Raw genomic sequence first — 16,159 nt, forward strand, 5'->3', positions numbered from 1 at the left:
AGGAACTCCCTTGACATGTTGAAATTCTTAGACTTGAAATGTGTCTGTGTACTATACACACATAACTTCTAAAAGTTTAATCCATTAAAGCTATTAAGATATGAAGTGGTAATGATTTGAAAACTTAATATTTTATGTTGTGGGTTTATTGTAAAAACATTACAGATTTTTAAAGCATCCTTGAAGCAGGGAATAATATAAATTTTCCTGCAGTTCTTTACCTAGAAGCTTCCCTGTATGGAACTTGTCATCCAAAGAGCAAGTACATTCAAAATGTATTTTTTCACAACATGCGTTTTGGTAGCCTGTTAGCGGGCCGTTTTTATAGTGGCTTATTCATGGATGATGGATGTCATTCGTCCTTTAAGCGGATTTCGAAAATCATCTGAATCTAAAATTACATTTAAATGTAGATCTAAGTAAATGTAGATCTTTATTACATTTCCCATTTGTAATTGTAAATTTATAAAGAAAATATCGTTTTGTTTGCAAGTGACCTGTTTACGCAAAATGTTAAGATAATTAAGAAATATTAAGCTTGCAAAAATTCGGGTTGCCTGCCTATAAATATAATTAAAATGCTGTTTTCAGCTTAATATGCAATTTGCATAATATATTCTGTATACACCATCCACTGGATTAACGAAAGAATCGCCCTTGACAATTTTCGCATCAGCGTTGACATGTGGTTCCCAATGGTGCAGCAGGTCACGACTGACATTTCGTGACAGGATGTTGGTCCTTGGACATCCTGTGGGTGGCCCCAATAGGACATGCGACATTTAATTGCATACTCCGATAAACAAATATTCCATTCTTTGGCCCTTTTTTAGCCCCACTCTTTAGGCAACTGGGTAAGTCTCCTTTTTATACACCGCTCTATAAGTGATTGCAAAATCATTCTCCTCTTCTTTTTTCTTTTTTAAAGTTAGCAAATGCCCCGAGCATTTGAAATACTTAAGAAAACTAATGATGCTCAGCTATAATTGTTGCTAATAGACTTGGCAATGATAACTCCAGACACTGGAAATCTTTTTATCAACCCAAAGCAGGTTGCCACGCACACCACCTAAGCCAGTCTTACTTGGCCACTCAGTTTAATTACCGCCACGTGGCTTAACAAATATTATACTGTCAGGGCTAAAATGCAAATACCTCATCGTGTTCATCATTCGTGGCTCGTGTCACCGGAGATGCTGGCTGTAAAGTACGGCCAATTTGCAGTTACGAGCCCATGAAAGTGACTCCTGCCCCATTTCATTAGGAATAATAACGAAACCTTCTCCAAGTCAAACTATCATCCCCACCCAAAAAGCGGAGCGCCCGCTGGCAGCGAATTAAGCGAAATTAGGATGGGGGTTCATTAAATGGGTTTAGCAAATATTACGCACATCCCACTGCCGAGCACATGCAGCAGGAACTCCATCCAACCATCCGTCCACCTCCTCCACATTTGGCCAACTCTGAAGCGGTCCTGGGACTGACATTATTCATATTTCATGGCCCCAACGGCGGCTGCTGACTACGACACAAAAAGCGAGCAGAGAACTCAAGTTGCCAAGTACAACAATTATGGTTTCGCTCTATTTGCCCCGCACAAGCAGGCGGTTTTAGATGGCTATATGGGGTTACTATTTAGCCAGGGTATGGGTATGGGCTTTTGGGTTGCACATCGTATCCTTCTGTAGGAAGAGGTGTGCTTGTGCTAGCGATTAGCCTGACGTGTGCATAAAAGCCAGCCGCCTGACATTATAATGCCTCTAGTTTTTATACCCAGTGGTTCGGTTGTATTATGGCAAGACCTTTGCCAACATGCACAATTCTTGCATATTTATGCACTTTTAATTGTGTGTTTGTTTGCGCGCGTTTGTGTGCTAATTATTGTCAGTTAGCTGGCGCATATGGATTTTAATTAGTGGGTGATTGTGGGTTACGTAGCTCCAAGGGGCGGGGGTATATGCTGTGCTAATGCCAACACTGATTTCGGCTTGACTAATTACAAATGTGTGCATAAAAACATAAAAAGCAATATTGCTATTGAAAAATAAAAAAAGTTGGCATTTGATCTGTTATAATATAGCAAGCTTTGCCAAAGATGGGAACAAAACTTGAGGTTAACTAAGGTAACTCTAAATGTAAATATAAAGATAATAGTGAAATAAATAAGTCATGTGCACAATTGACAATAAACGAGACTGCAGTCTTATGCGGAGTGATGATAGATGATAGTTAGGTAAAAATAACCATAGCAAAACAAATAACTGTGCAAGACAACTAAACTTTAATTGAAAGTCAATGAAATATTTGAAAATTCATGTCTAATCACAACAGTCAGTAATTCGCTTTAGCCTTAAATACTAACTTTTGATTGGCCACCCCAAAGCCGAATATATTCAATATACATATACACGCACAAATGGCATTCGTTTGCCTTTGCTTTCCAATTTGCAGACACATATCAGGAACGCATATTGAAATGCAATATACAAAATGTAACTAAAATGTTTTGAACGACAGCCAAAAACACAAAAAGGAGGGGAATGCAGATTGCAGAAGGCAAAGGAAGCGGAGGCAACGGCTATTTCATCGTCTAAATGGAGTGCAACTGGGTGAATCTGAATCGAGCTGGGCTCCATGCCATCCATTTGTTAAGTGCAAGTTCAATAGCATTAAGGGTGCAACACAAATAACCATAAATTCGGGAAAGCTGCAAATTTTGCATATTTTTGCCAGAAACCCTCGCCGATGCCCACGCCCCCTGATTGGTGGGCAGAAAAAAGAAAAAAAAGATGAAAATGTGTATAAAAATTGAGTTCCTTACCCCACACAGGCACACAGGGCAGCTGGAGTGGCATTTTTGTTTGCCAATGCCATTTTTGCCATTTTCAAATAGATTACGTATGCGCCCGGTGGTACGTACTTCGTTCAATGCTCTTTTTCGTGTGATTTATTGGGGCGCCTCGATGTCCACACGACCAGTCGGCCAGTCAAGTAATTCCTAGCCGACTTCCTTAAGTTATTTCAATATTTACACTCGTGTAACATATGGCCAAATGGATGAGGGGGCGGTGCGATAAATTGCCAGCCCAACCGCAATGATTTACTGCCCCAGTCCGCACATATATACTCGCATAAGTATACAATGTAAACGCACCTTTGTGTGCGCCAAATGATCCTATGTTTCTATTTTCTACTCAAAACCGCATTTATATTTATTACTTTGGCATAAATCTTGTCGCATTTTCACATTTGTGTCGAATTTGTCGAGTTCGCAGGTGCTTATGTATTCACATAAGACCGGACATGGAATATCCAACGTATCCCCTCGTAGCTATTGGCACGTCCACAGTTTTCGCCATTCGCCATTCGCCATTCTGGCTGCTGTTGAAGTAGATGAACAATAAACTGACCCCCAAGTTCAGGTCAACGTTCAACTAACGCCTGCACCTGATGTGAGTTTTCGAGTTTTCTGAGTTTCCCTGGCTTTCCCTGGCTTTCCCCGCATTTTCTTCACGGGCAAAGTGCGAAATATATGGCGTGTGCTTCCTTCGTTATTGTACACGAAATGAAGTGTACATAATTTGGCACCACACACTGAGTTGCATAAATTTAGTACGGTGTCCCAATAAAACCATTGTAGATGTCAAACACAAAGGGGGAGTTCGGAATCTTTCGATGTCGGTGAAGGCAGAAGGTCAATGGGAGTGTGGGCAAATGGACAAGGAGCTCTAAATATGTCTGTTCACGTTGTTCTGGTAATTGTTTTCTTTATGGCTGCAATAACTGGCCAGTATTAAATTCCATTTCCCTAATAAATTCCATAGTGAAATATCTATCATTAGGTTGTGCTGGTTCGTTCATGACTAAATTAAAGGCATCAATAAATTATCATTCATTTCTCACACCTTTGATCCAAATTCATTTACCGTATCGTACACGTAACTCTATTATTTATTTATTATTATTATTATGTAGCGAGGCACAAAGTAATCAAAACATAATTTTGCCAGCTCACCTGTAAAATCACAAACACTCTACTAAACACTTTGCCATCATCATGGCCCTTTAATAAACTATTTCTACTATCTAATAAAGTAAATGAAATACAATTTGCATTTAATTGCTCGACATGTGCAGTGTGAAATTTTTGGACATAATTTTAAATCAACTGCCAGTCAAATTGTCAAAATATTTGTACAAAAAGTGTTGGCCAAAGTGTCACAGCCAGGAAAAAATGAAAACTATTCAAATTCTGGTCATGACACGGCAGTCAGATATGTAAATTTGCCTAACATTCTGGAACCGTTTGGGATTTTGGGATCCTGGCTTTTGCGGTGTCGAGTGTAGAAAAATGGAAAATTGATGGACAAATTGATTATGTCGTACTTTGGCAGTTTCTGCAACCAATAATGCATGTTAGCCAAACAATTGCAGATATTAGCCCCATTAACTGCTCGCCTGGAAGTTTGTATCAAAATGGAAAATAGAAATCAATTAGGTCTGCGTCAGAGGAACTCATAAAGGCATTGGCAAAACATCGGGCCAAGTGAAAATTGTGTCAACCGAAGTCTAGGAAAATTGCCTAACCTCCAAGGGTGCGGCATTATCGCAAAAGGGCAGAGGAACTCGTTCGGTTCGTTGGCTCTGCTCAAAAATAACAAACTTATTGTTTAGATTTTGCCAATGACAGTTTTCCCTGGCCTTTTGTGTGCATCGAAGTAAAAGTAAAGCATAACACACAGGCGGGCACCAGCCACAAAATACGAGCTCCAGCTCCAGCTCCCTGCACTTGGCAACTGGCAACTGGCAGGACTGGATGCCCCCAGATCCAAATCCCAGTCCTACTCGGCTCCTCCCGTTCGGCATCCCCTGCATAAATGTGGCTAAAATGTAATGCAAACAATTGAAAACTGTCAATGCGGGTGGCTAAGAAAAGAAGTTCCAGCTGCCTAGGCGGCACCAGCAGCAAAAGTAGAGTATGTAACTCGCTTCGGAACTGAATCTCTTTTCAAACCATTGGAACTAAAGGAATTATAAGCAAATCAACTTAAATAATTTACGTTCAGTTGCCAACGCTGGAATAGCAATTTTATAAAATGCTATTGGATCCCCGAATGTGAAACATTTCCATGTTATTTAGCTATTCCACCGTAGTGGAGGCAGTAACGTTAGAACTCACTTAACTTGTTGGACACCCACAGGCACGCCCCTTGGCCGCCCAACGCCCAACGCCCACCGCCCACAGCACCAGCCACGCCCCAATCCACGCCCACATCCCGACTGGAGCGTCAGTCAAACACACCCTCACAGACTCTAATTTGATCAGACTCAATTCAGGAGTGCCTGGGGTAGTGACTCCTTGGCAGTGACATGGCATACCTTTTGGCATTTGAGAGCTGTTTGCCAGTGCGACAGCTGCTGTCGCTTATTCCGTCACTTTGTTATTAACTGGGATGCCCTTTTATTTCTTTCGTTTCTTGCATTTCACCCCCACCCCCACACTCGAAAAAAAAGGGGGAAAAGCGGAAAAAACTAAGGGGAAAGGGAGAATGTAATTCAACTTCGGATGCGGGAAAAACCTGTCACTGCGACTCCGCGACAGATGACACGGGATGGATTCCGCGTGTCTTGGTGGCTGCCACAAATAAACTAATCTAATGGCAATTTGCATTTTATTGCGAATTAGATTTGATTTGTCCGTTCCGCGTGCAAAGTTTTCAGTTCGGCCCGGGGCCCGGAATTAAAAAACCATTGGCACTCCAACTTGTTGTGGCTGTTCCAGCAGCCATGCCGCATCTACATGGAGTTTTTTGGTCCAGTTGCTGTCACCGCAACCGAAAGACTTCCACTTGATATAGCGCACTCTGCGAACTTTTGGCCACAAACGGTCGGTTTGGTTCAGTTTAGTTCTGGCCCTGGCCCTGTTAGATAACTAAATCGAGCTGTCGCATAATGGCACACATTCCGCTTCCGCATTGCCTGATGCCAACAGCGTTGGCCAACAACGTTGTGCCCCTCTTTCGAGCCAAGCCTTCATCATCAATGCCTCAAATGGAATAATTTTAATTGTTCTTGCAACTGCCAACAAGAGCTAACGAATTGCCAGCGCTGCCCACAACATCCGCTTTGGCTTTTCGACGGGCCAGTTGGCTTCTGGTCAGCACTTCGCTGCGCTTCAACAATTTTAATTGTAACTTTTGCTGCCAACTGCAGCAAACAGCTAGTAAACAGCATCGCTCAATGCGGCCTCAGTTGGCGTTTTGTCTGCAAGAGCTTTCTGCAAATATTTGCCATAGTTTAGCTTAGAGTTAAAAAGGTGGTAAATGAGGTGAGTTCTTCATTGTTGACAAGTGCGAGGCTTAGCTATGTAATAAGCCAGTATAATTCAGTAAGCATCAGTTTAGCATTTACTTAAAATTTGCAGAGCATACAGAACAGAGTAAACTTGTACTGAACTCTTTTCCCAATAACTATATCCTTTTATCTGGACACTGAAGACAATTTCACCCGAGAAAAGAATTTCTCTCATGGTTATGTGCTGATTCCCCTCGTATTGTGGCCTTTAGCTTAGGCCATTTTATGAGGCTGACCATCAACACGGACATTTATCGAATGACACATTTTTTCCCGCTGCTCCAACTTCTGCTGCTGCCCCAGCGGATCGGCAAATTTGCGGCTTTGCTTTCTTGTGTCAATTATTTAGCTGCTTTTTCCGCCGGCCCCAACTGATTTTAATTGAACCTCATATACAAAGCAGGGCCAACTCGGCAGCAGCATTGCACTGCAGATCCCAAGTGCGGCCTTAACTTGGCCCGTTCCCGATGCTACTGAACCCGGAGGAGCTGCGCTGCATTGGACCATTGGACCATTGGACCATTGGACCATTGGCGATGTCGATGTCGATGCCGTTGCTATCAGGCACTTTTATCGCCAGCCACATCTGCACCAAATAAAATAATTGAACGTTTTGCGATAAGCATCACCCGGCAACTTCAGCTCAGCTCAGCTCCGCTCTGCTAAAGAAGCGGTTTAAACGAGGCAGCAGCATCTTGGCCAAGTTGTTGCTGCGACTGCTGGCTGGATTCGTGTACAGCAAATGTCATGTTTACAGACCGCACTCAGCCGATTTGTGTCAAAGTTGAGTTTAGTATCTATAAAATTATATAATACACTTCCTGATTTCATCGTTTTTGTTTTTTTTTTTTACCTCTTTCTCGGCTTAATTCCTACTTCTTGCTGTGCTATGAAAATCTAGTTCAGTGTCCGCAGGTTTGGCCACTGTGTTTTTACAAGCCAAGTGGCATTGTTTGGTTTGGGCCCTATGCTGGGACTGGATTTGACTGCACCCCAGGCCTTGGCCATTGTGCTGCGATGCCTTTTGTTGAACTTGTTAGGCGACTTGAGGTTGCCCCACGGGCTCCATGAGGTGGCATGCCACAAAGCAGAGTTCATGGTCCTGGAATTCGCTGTAGCGTCTTGTGCCCGCTAGTTCCCAGCTCAAGTTTCGATCAATTATGGGAGCCTATTAATTAAATGCGATTGCAGATTTGCTATTAATAATTTTAAAAATGTCTAAGTGCGCTAAAACAATAATATATATATTTTACATATTTATTCTTGGCTTCTTTATCTTTATTGCTAAGCCTAAAACTAGTAAAAGGCAAGAGCATTATACCTTACTACTATTGATATTATAATTTCAAAAGTATTTTCAGTAACTTTAAATGACATAGTGAGCCTTTGAATCGCTCTGATACGATTCCCTTAAATATGGGCGGTTTCCGACGATGTGCCGATAAATGCTACGCAGTTAATAAATAACAGCCCGGGGTGGAGCAGAAAATCCGGCAGGCAGTGTGCTTGAGTTGTCTTGGCCCTGTTTCCGCGGATTTTGATTAACTGTTGTCAAGGAGGAGCTCGTGGCACGAGCTTTGCGGGCTGATGCCTCTCTTCGATTGCCGCCGCCTCGGCTGCTGCAAATTACTTATGCATTATTATAGCTTTGATTTTCGGCTCACGGTGGCTGGGCAGATACATCTGAATATACTCGTACATACGTGTGTATGTACTATTATGCCAAGCAATCCTGAAACCAAAGACCAGGGCGCACGCTCGTTTATCTTGATGCGGACGCATCCACTCCATCCATCTGGTCAGGCTCGAGCAGCGATTTTTCAACAGCGGCGCGTTATGCTGTCTTCATTGTGGCATTATCTCGGCTCCTCCTCTGGCTTTGTTTCCTCCTTAATCCCCCGTTCCTGTTGTATTTACCGATTTTTCTGTATATTTTTTGTTTTTTATTTGGGTGCATCCGTCAGCGGAGTTGCAACTGATAAGGAAACGCTGCGAAGCTGCTACCATTTTTGCATTGTACGCTAAAATATTTCTCATGTAAGGGCCCGCGACGCGGAGACTCTGATTTGGCCATCCGATGGGATGCCGCTCCTCGGATGGCCCCCTTTCTTCTCCAGCGAGCATTAAGGCAGCACCAAAGGGTAGATCTGCACAACTGATAACATTACGTATACGCCGGGGCTGCCTTCCTGTCCTCCTGTATTTGTATTTACCTTTCAGTCGCTGCCGCTGCCTGTGAATTATTTTTGACAACTCCCTGGTCATCGATTAAGCAGCTTAAGGCTTATCAGCCATTCGGCTGTCGGCTGTCCGCCGCTTTCCAAAAAAGGGGAGCAAGCGCAGAGACTTGGGTGACTGACCCTAAACCTAAGCTCTTTGCAAATAGGGTCTGGAATGCTCACCAAATAAACATCATCGATTTATGGGCGGGCTGTAAAATATATAAACAATTTTGTGTATATCCAAACCAAAAGTTTTGAAGTAAAATTTGCAATAGCACTGGTACTAATGCTTAACTCACTCATTAAAAGAGGACACAAATTACAAGAGTAGTAACCTTTTAAGTGAGCCCCATTCTTCGGTTGGCAGCTGCATGGGCCGAACTTCAAAGATCAGAATCAATTAATACCAGGTTTTTTGTACTGCTTTTTGCTCCACTCCAACCACAAATGCCAAGTTCAAATGGATTGGCCCGGAGATATACGAAATCGAGCTCCCAGCTAAACGATTTATTAATGCAAACTGTCTATTGCCGTTGATGCGGTTGTGGTTTGATTCGCTTTTTGTTTGTTTAATTGAAATGAATTCATTAGGCCTTTGATTTGCCTTGCAAATTGCACAGATGGATCACTGAGCTGGAGTTGGAGCGCATGGAGTTTGAAGCTCGAAGCTCGAAGCTCGAGCGGCACAGACTGCTCCTTTTTGCTGGCCTTACCTTTGGCGTTTCGTCTTTTGGCCCGGCTAATGGTTAATGGTTAATGGTAAATGGCTAACGGGTGATGGGGCGATGGGTTGATGGGTGACGGGGCGCACATCAAAGAGCGGCCAGCTACCAACGTCATGGTCGCTCTGCAATAATTTAAAGCGAATTAAATATACGAAAATTAACTACAGCAACAGTTGCTCCAATTTCAATTCCAATTCCAATTCCCCATCCAATGCCCATTTGCAACAGTCGCAACTGTTGCACGTTTTGCATGTCAGGAAAATTGCTTCATTTGCGTCCGCGCGAATGTCAACAAGGAACATGATAAAGCGAGCGGACATAATGAGAGTGACTGACTTGGAGGGCTTCACCCGTTCAGAGTTGGCTGGTCAAAGGGCTGACTGTGCAGCTAGCAAGGCAAACGAAAATGCGAAAAAAACCCAAAAGCCAGTGGGGAGTTTTTTGAAATTTTAATTATTTCCCGAGGCAGTTGGAAAAGTCTGCAGCGCTAGCTTAATGGATTATTAGACACCCTAGACCTAGACAGGCTCACTTGGTGGAAGGCATGTTCAGTAACTGAAATACAAATTTTAAAATCTTCAAATTTTAATTTTTAAATACGTTCGATGAAAGCCAGACTTTCTCTGCCACTTAAGACTAACCTACTTTGTGGCTTAAATGTGATTACAACTGGGGGTATTTCAAAGTTCTAAACGGCGAAGCCACTTCTGGCCCATATGCCAGTTTTGATGGTCCCAATTTCAGGCCACAAAACTTTTCAATTTTACGGCAACAACAATGGACTTACCAACGCGTTATGGCTACGTGACTGCCCGAAAACTTTTACCAAGAATTCCGGTCGTTGGGCGTATTAATACTTTGGCACCCATCGGCATGCCACCCACCTACCAGATGGAATGGAGCTTATGGGACGTGCTTATCGAGCAGATCGGCTGGCATTATGTCACCCATCGAGTGATGGCCAGAAAGATTTCATAAGAGTGCTATAAAAACTGAATTTGCACTTGAGACTCAGGCTTTGTACATACTTATTCAGGCTGAAGTCCACGAGCAAAATGCTTGGCCAAAAGACTGCGGATGGAGGGCAATTATGCAATTGTTTGTGGGCAAATAAAATCATGCCCAAGTATTTGGGGGAAACTCTCAGGGAAGCTAGTGGTTTCTGGCGGACTAAAAACTCCAAATCGATATGCAAATAAACGAATGAGGCGTACACACAAATCGCAAAATCGAGCTTACTTGCCACGCCCCCCGTCCAGCCGCCGCCCCTGCCTTGGCCAGGAGATAAAAAAGGAAACAAATAAACCAAAGAAAAAAAAATAAGAAAAGAAAAAGAAGTTCTGACCAAATTCGTCGGGCAGATATTCCAACTGCGATTCGTTTGGATGGCAACCATTCTCTGGTGGTCCTCCGTGGGTATTTTGTTGTTCCAACTTGTGCTACTGCCACTACCACTGCCACCGCTACTGCTTTTGCTGCAATTGCTATTGCTACCAATTGTGCATGCAATTTATTTTTAAAGAAATAATTGCTTTGCCGCATGTTGGCCAGCTCGGCTCAGCCTCGTTTGAGCTGCCTGCGATTATGCAAATATTAGTAGACCGTCGTTGTTTTTGCTCCTTTCGGTCGGCATTCCTATATAATAATAAAGAACGGCAAGTGAAAGAGCGGTCGGTGTTTGCATATAATCTAATTTGAATTTGAATAAGCCACACACAGTGCACTCCGGAGTCTGGGATTGAATTTAGCCAATAACCAATAACCTCGCCATATTCCTTCCCACCCGACACTTTTCGCATAAATCAATATTGGCTGAAAATGATTCACATTTCCACACATTGGCTTTAAGTTGGCCACTATTTATGACACTGCCCGAAAGTATGCCACAGCCACCTAAAGGATTAGTTGCATGCTCATAATTCATAGTGCACCCACTGATAGTTGCCATTCTTCTGACTCAAGGGCTTCTAAATGGCTGAGAAATTGAAATGGATCGTTTAAAGGGGCTAAACAAATGGGCAAATGCACTTTATTCCTATGTACAACACTCCGGTGCCTTACCATATATAACTGATTGATAGCAATCACCGAATCTGGAATACGAGCCCATTTCATTTGAGCGCAGTTCGTGGAAATCCCCTGCCACTGCAGCAAGACCAAATATTTGCGGCCAACCCGCAACTTTCAGCGAGAACTTTAAAACACGCCAATTCGTTTATTTTATTCGACTTTGATGCCGTTTGTGTGTCTTTTTTACTTGGTTTTTGGCTCTTTGGGCATGGTGTATGGGGCTGTTCGCGTTGGTTAATGAAAGTGCCAGTAAATGAAATTGGCAACGCGTTATCCGCCGACTCCTCCAAAGTGGCCGCATGTGGGCCCCGCAAGAGTTTATCTTATAAAACAACAACAGGCACTTAAGTGTTATATGCCACCGTATTACAAATGCCGGACCTCAAAATCGGGCTGGTTGCTGCGTCGCTGGGTTTTCTGGATAGCCGGTGTTTTTCGATCCGAAAGGCAACGCAGCATAAAATGAAGAAAGCTGATAAGAAGGACAGCCAGCAAGGCGGAGAAATTGCTGCCCGCATATGAGAGTTTGAGCTGGGATGAAATCCCAAATTGAATGCTGGACTTGTGGCCAGGTGACGGGCAGCGGTATCCCAATCCCAGTCCACATCCCCCACAGGTGCAATCCACGGAATCGGGCCACATATTAGCAATTGCCTGGGGCCAAGCCATATCACATGGGCTGCCTACACCTGGAGAAATGCAGCTTACTTGTGTTTTCACTTATTTTTCAGTAAGTATGTATATGTATTTCTTGCGATGCGCTTATTTGAGCAGAACAAATCTTCAAGATAAGTGAGTTCTACAGTTTTTAGATTGCTATCGGTGGCATATAAAAACGAGAACTTTGTTTTTCTCTGGGTGCCGCCCTGAGGCATTGTAGGTGAAAATGATGTGGCCGCGAATCCCCTGCCACGCCTGGGTGTTGCACCCATGTCAGGGCACCCAGACAACTGGCGTTAACCACCAGGTCGGATCGAGTCCCATTCGCAGCGAGGGAAATAAAGAAAGTCTCGCCTTTGCGGAGTCGCAAATCATAACGTATCATATCGCCTCGTATCGCGGTATAATTTTAATGAGATCCAGCACCGCAACACCAACTTTGATTTCCGTTCATTACTTTTGGCAATTCCCTTATCTTTTGCACGTTTATTCATTCGTTTCATTCCCTTTTCTGGGCTGAACTTATCAAGGAAGTGTTATTGTCTGTCTGCCTCTGTCAGTGTGCTTTGGATTTCTTTGCCAAAATAAATAAATTTCGAAGAAAATCGTTAAGAAGAAACATTTTAGTTCGAAAGCCGAAGCTGGCTATACCCTATAAGGTATTCTTTTGACTTCGCTTGTATTAACCAGGTTGAATTGCGTTAGTAACCGCTCGATTTAATGCATTGAAAAATAGAAACACCCACACATCGCCCGCAAAAAGTGTCAAATATATCAAATATCTCCATTTTCCAAAGAACCATTTCTCGAGGAGGAAAGGTGAACATGGCCAATTAGCGGCTGTGCCCATCGGCATAGTCATCGGCATGCAAACAACTGGCCTGTTTGGCCAGTTGCGAGTTGGCTTAGTCGTGCCACAGCCACTTCCGTCACATAATAAATTCATAACAAATCACACGGACGCAGAGCCGAAACACCAGTCCACATGGCCGGTACATGCGACATTATAATGCCACATTATGTTGCCAGTGCGTGAAAGAACCGTACATCAGAGCATCATGGCGACAATAAATCAAATATCCGCACTCACACATGCGATGTGGTCTAAGCCCCATCTCCTGGTCCTCCAGGTACCCAGGTTTCCAGGTACCCAGTTCTCCAAATCCCCAACTCCCCAAGGCTGCGGGCTTGGTTTTTGCGTGTATCTGCTATTCGCAAAATTATTACACTTGACATGATTGAATACGCCGCTGAGTACCAGTTCCAGATCCCCAGTTCCAGTCCCATCTGCAGGGGATTTCCACCTCCCCTCGCAAATCGGGGCTTACAGTATGTAGTTGTGACTGGACAAACACAGCTTTTCGAGGTTTCTGCGGAAAATTCCCGTTTGCAGGTCGAATTCGCTGTTTTGCAGTAAGTTGACATGCCGCATAAATGTGAGTACACACGTAATTCGAATAAAAATACACTGACCGCAGTCGTAAAACAATGAAGTTGGTTACTTGTCATGGTTATTTGTAATTCAGCTATTGATTTGCAAAAGATATATATTCTAGTTTGCTATCATAAATTCTCTTCGTTTTATCAAACGAATTTTAAGTAGTTAATAGTTTTCGAGGCATTTCCTATCAAAAATTTGTAACATTTTCATTTCATTCCAGTTCTTGGCCTTTACACTTCCAAAACCTGCCGCAGGATTCCACGAGCTCTTCCAAATCTTGAGTTGTGGCAACTTAAATATTTGGCGGAGCTTTTGCAACCAACTCGTGCGAAAGCCGAACAGTGCGACCACCATGTGGTATTCCACGGAGAGCAACCCAAGGATAGCCCTCATCAAACAGGGATACCATATCCTGGCCGAGTACAACCTGGTGAAGGAGGAGCTGAAGAACATCTACGCGATCCCCAGTTACGCCTGTGCATTGCACTGGTTCGGCGTCATCTTTGTGCACAGTGGCATCTATGCGGGCAGCGTGTTTCGCTTCTCCATTCTGCTGCCGGAGAATTTTCCGGATGACGTCAGCCTGCTGACGGTGGTCTTCTCGACGGGGATCCTACATCCGCACATCTGTCCGCAGAATAGGACCCTGGATCTGGAGCACTTCCTGAAAGAGTGGCGCAAGGATCAGCACCACATCTGGCACGTGCTGCGCTATATCCAGGCTATTTTCGCCGATCCAGAGGGCAGTATTTGCACCGGACAATCCTCTTCGGGGGATCTTGTGGTCATGGATGAGGTCAGAAACATGGAGGCCTTGAATATGTTGGCCCAAAGCCGGCCTGAATACATCAAACGTGTCCAGGAGCAAGCAATCGCCTCGAGAAATCACATCTACGACCGACCACTGACGGATGATCCGCACTACATCATTGTGGAGCCCTATTGTGCGGATCGGCATCTGAAGATCATGGACCAACTGAAGAGTCCCTGTTGGAAGGAGGCCACTTCAATGGACTGCTCCCAGCCGTCGGAGTACCTGGGACACATCGATTCCTCGAGGCAGCTCGACGAGGAGGAGGCCAATCAGTTGGAGAAACTACGTCGCGCGAGGATTCCGGAACCCCATCGTGATGAGGCGGTTGATTTCCTGTAGCTGAATGGAGAAGCTACCATACTCAACTCATAACTCATTTTCATAAAAAAAAAATTACTTTTGCATTTTTGAATAAAGTTCAATCATACTTTTATCGGATTCCTATATTACATTTATATTTTGTTCTGTATATTTCCAAATAAGTCTGTAACACTTTCAATAACCAGTTTATGCAGCGTTAGTTATTAATTCAATATTTAATCAATTATATTGTACAAACACATTTTCCGGAGTTTTGAATGGCCATTCTCACTTTTCTAAAGAGTTGCAACTAAACACATAAAAGTGGAAAACAATGGCCAATTGCATTGTTCCCCGTTTAATTAAATGAGTTCTGTTAAAACAATGAAAGCGATTTCACTAAGTGCTCACTTGTGTAACATTTCAGAATTTGTAATACAAATATTAAAGAGTCAAGTTCAATTTCTCGCAGTGAGTCACAACCTTAGGTGTGTGGGTAACATGTATAAGTACATGTATAAGGCATCCCCGTTTCGCCACATTAGCGATGTTAATAATGTCATCTTTCAGGTGCAATAATCAAAATAATAATAATTATGACTGGTTGCGCTGCCTGTTGGCAAAGTGAAATGCATTCCTGTTCTGCCGCTTTTGGCTCCCTTCCCTTTTTGCGAGTGCATTTTAGGTGTTCGCCTGCATGCGATACAGCTGTGCTCAAGAAAATAGGACTGCTTTTCCAACTTTAATGTGTCAAGTAGCTTAGTTTGCGGGAAGTGCTGCTTACATTTTTAGTAGCACACATATTTAAAATATAGTCTGTACCATTTGGAGTTCCGTTCCTAGCGCGTAATTTGAAGTGTGTCCTATTTAAGTGCCCGCCGCTGTGCATAATCGCATCGAAAGGCTGCTTTCGCATGCGTGCAACTGAGTTTCAAGGGAGACGGCGGCGTCAGTTGGCGCAAATATACAAAAGTGACAATCTGATTTATCACTGCACTTTGCCAGCAACATCGTCCGTGGCCATGCGAGCTGTCTTCCTTCCCCGGATCCTCCATCCAAAGGCCAGCTCTCTCCTTCGGCTGGCTCCCAAAATTGCTCATGAAATTATGGCCGTTAGTTGGTAGCCATATTTTAGGCCATTTCGCTAGCGGGCCCACTAAGTGGGCGACTATATCACCGTCACACACTGCATTTGAACTAATTGCCTGGGAAGCAAATCCTCTGGAAATCCATTTCGCCATCTAGGGATAGTGGGCGTTGCAATGGGAGAATCGGAATCTACTTATTTTACAAAAAGAAATATAGTAATATAGTATATAGACTAGATACCATCTAATAATTAGAATCCTAACTAGAAGGAATCAGTAAAGAAAGTAGAGCTACTTGCGGCACAACAGCTGCTCGTTATTGGTCACTAATTTGTTTTAACAAAGCTACACCGATTTTATCACCATCACACCAAACTGTCGCGTACCGAAAACCTCTCCAGCCGTATAGTTCTGTGTAGAAATTAAGTCACGTCCGGTTTGGGGAACCGCCCGAAACCCATTCGATGCCTTCATTGAGTGGGCGT

The 16,159-nt window shown here is 43.5% G+C and overlaps 1 protein-coding gene across 1 annotated transcript; it reads left to right on the forward strand.

Moving 5' to 3' along the window:
- The first annotated feature begins 12,609 nt into the window (after positions 1 to 12,609).
- On the forward strand, positions 12,610 to 14,741 carry LOC6547264 (protein crossbronx-like). The gene is made up of 2 exons (XM_001974835.3): positions 12,610 to 12,690; positions 13,693 to 14,741. Exon 2 carries the CDS (start codon positions 13,825 to 13,827, stop codon positions 14,623 to 14,625), a length of 801 nt encoding a protein of 266 aa, XP_001974871.1. The 5' UTR covers positions 12,610 to 12,690; positions 13,693 to 13,824; the 3' UTR covers positions 14,626 to 14,741.
- The last annotated feature ends 1,418 nt before the right edge of the window (positions 14,742 to 16,159 follow it).

This window comes from Drosophila erecta, unplaced genomic scaffold, assembly GCF_003286155.1.
Source record: "Drosophila erecta strain 14021-0224.00,06,07 unplaced genomic scaffold, DereRS2 tig00000092-arrow-pilon, whole genome shotgun sequence".
Classification (NCBI taxonomy): domain Eukaryota; kingdom Metazoa; phylum Arthropoda; class Insecta; order Diptera; family Drosophilidae; genus Drosophila; species Drosophila erecta.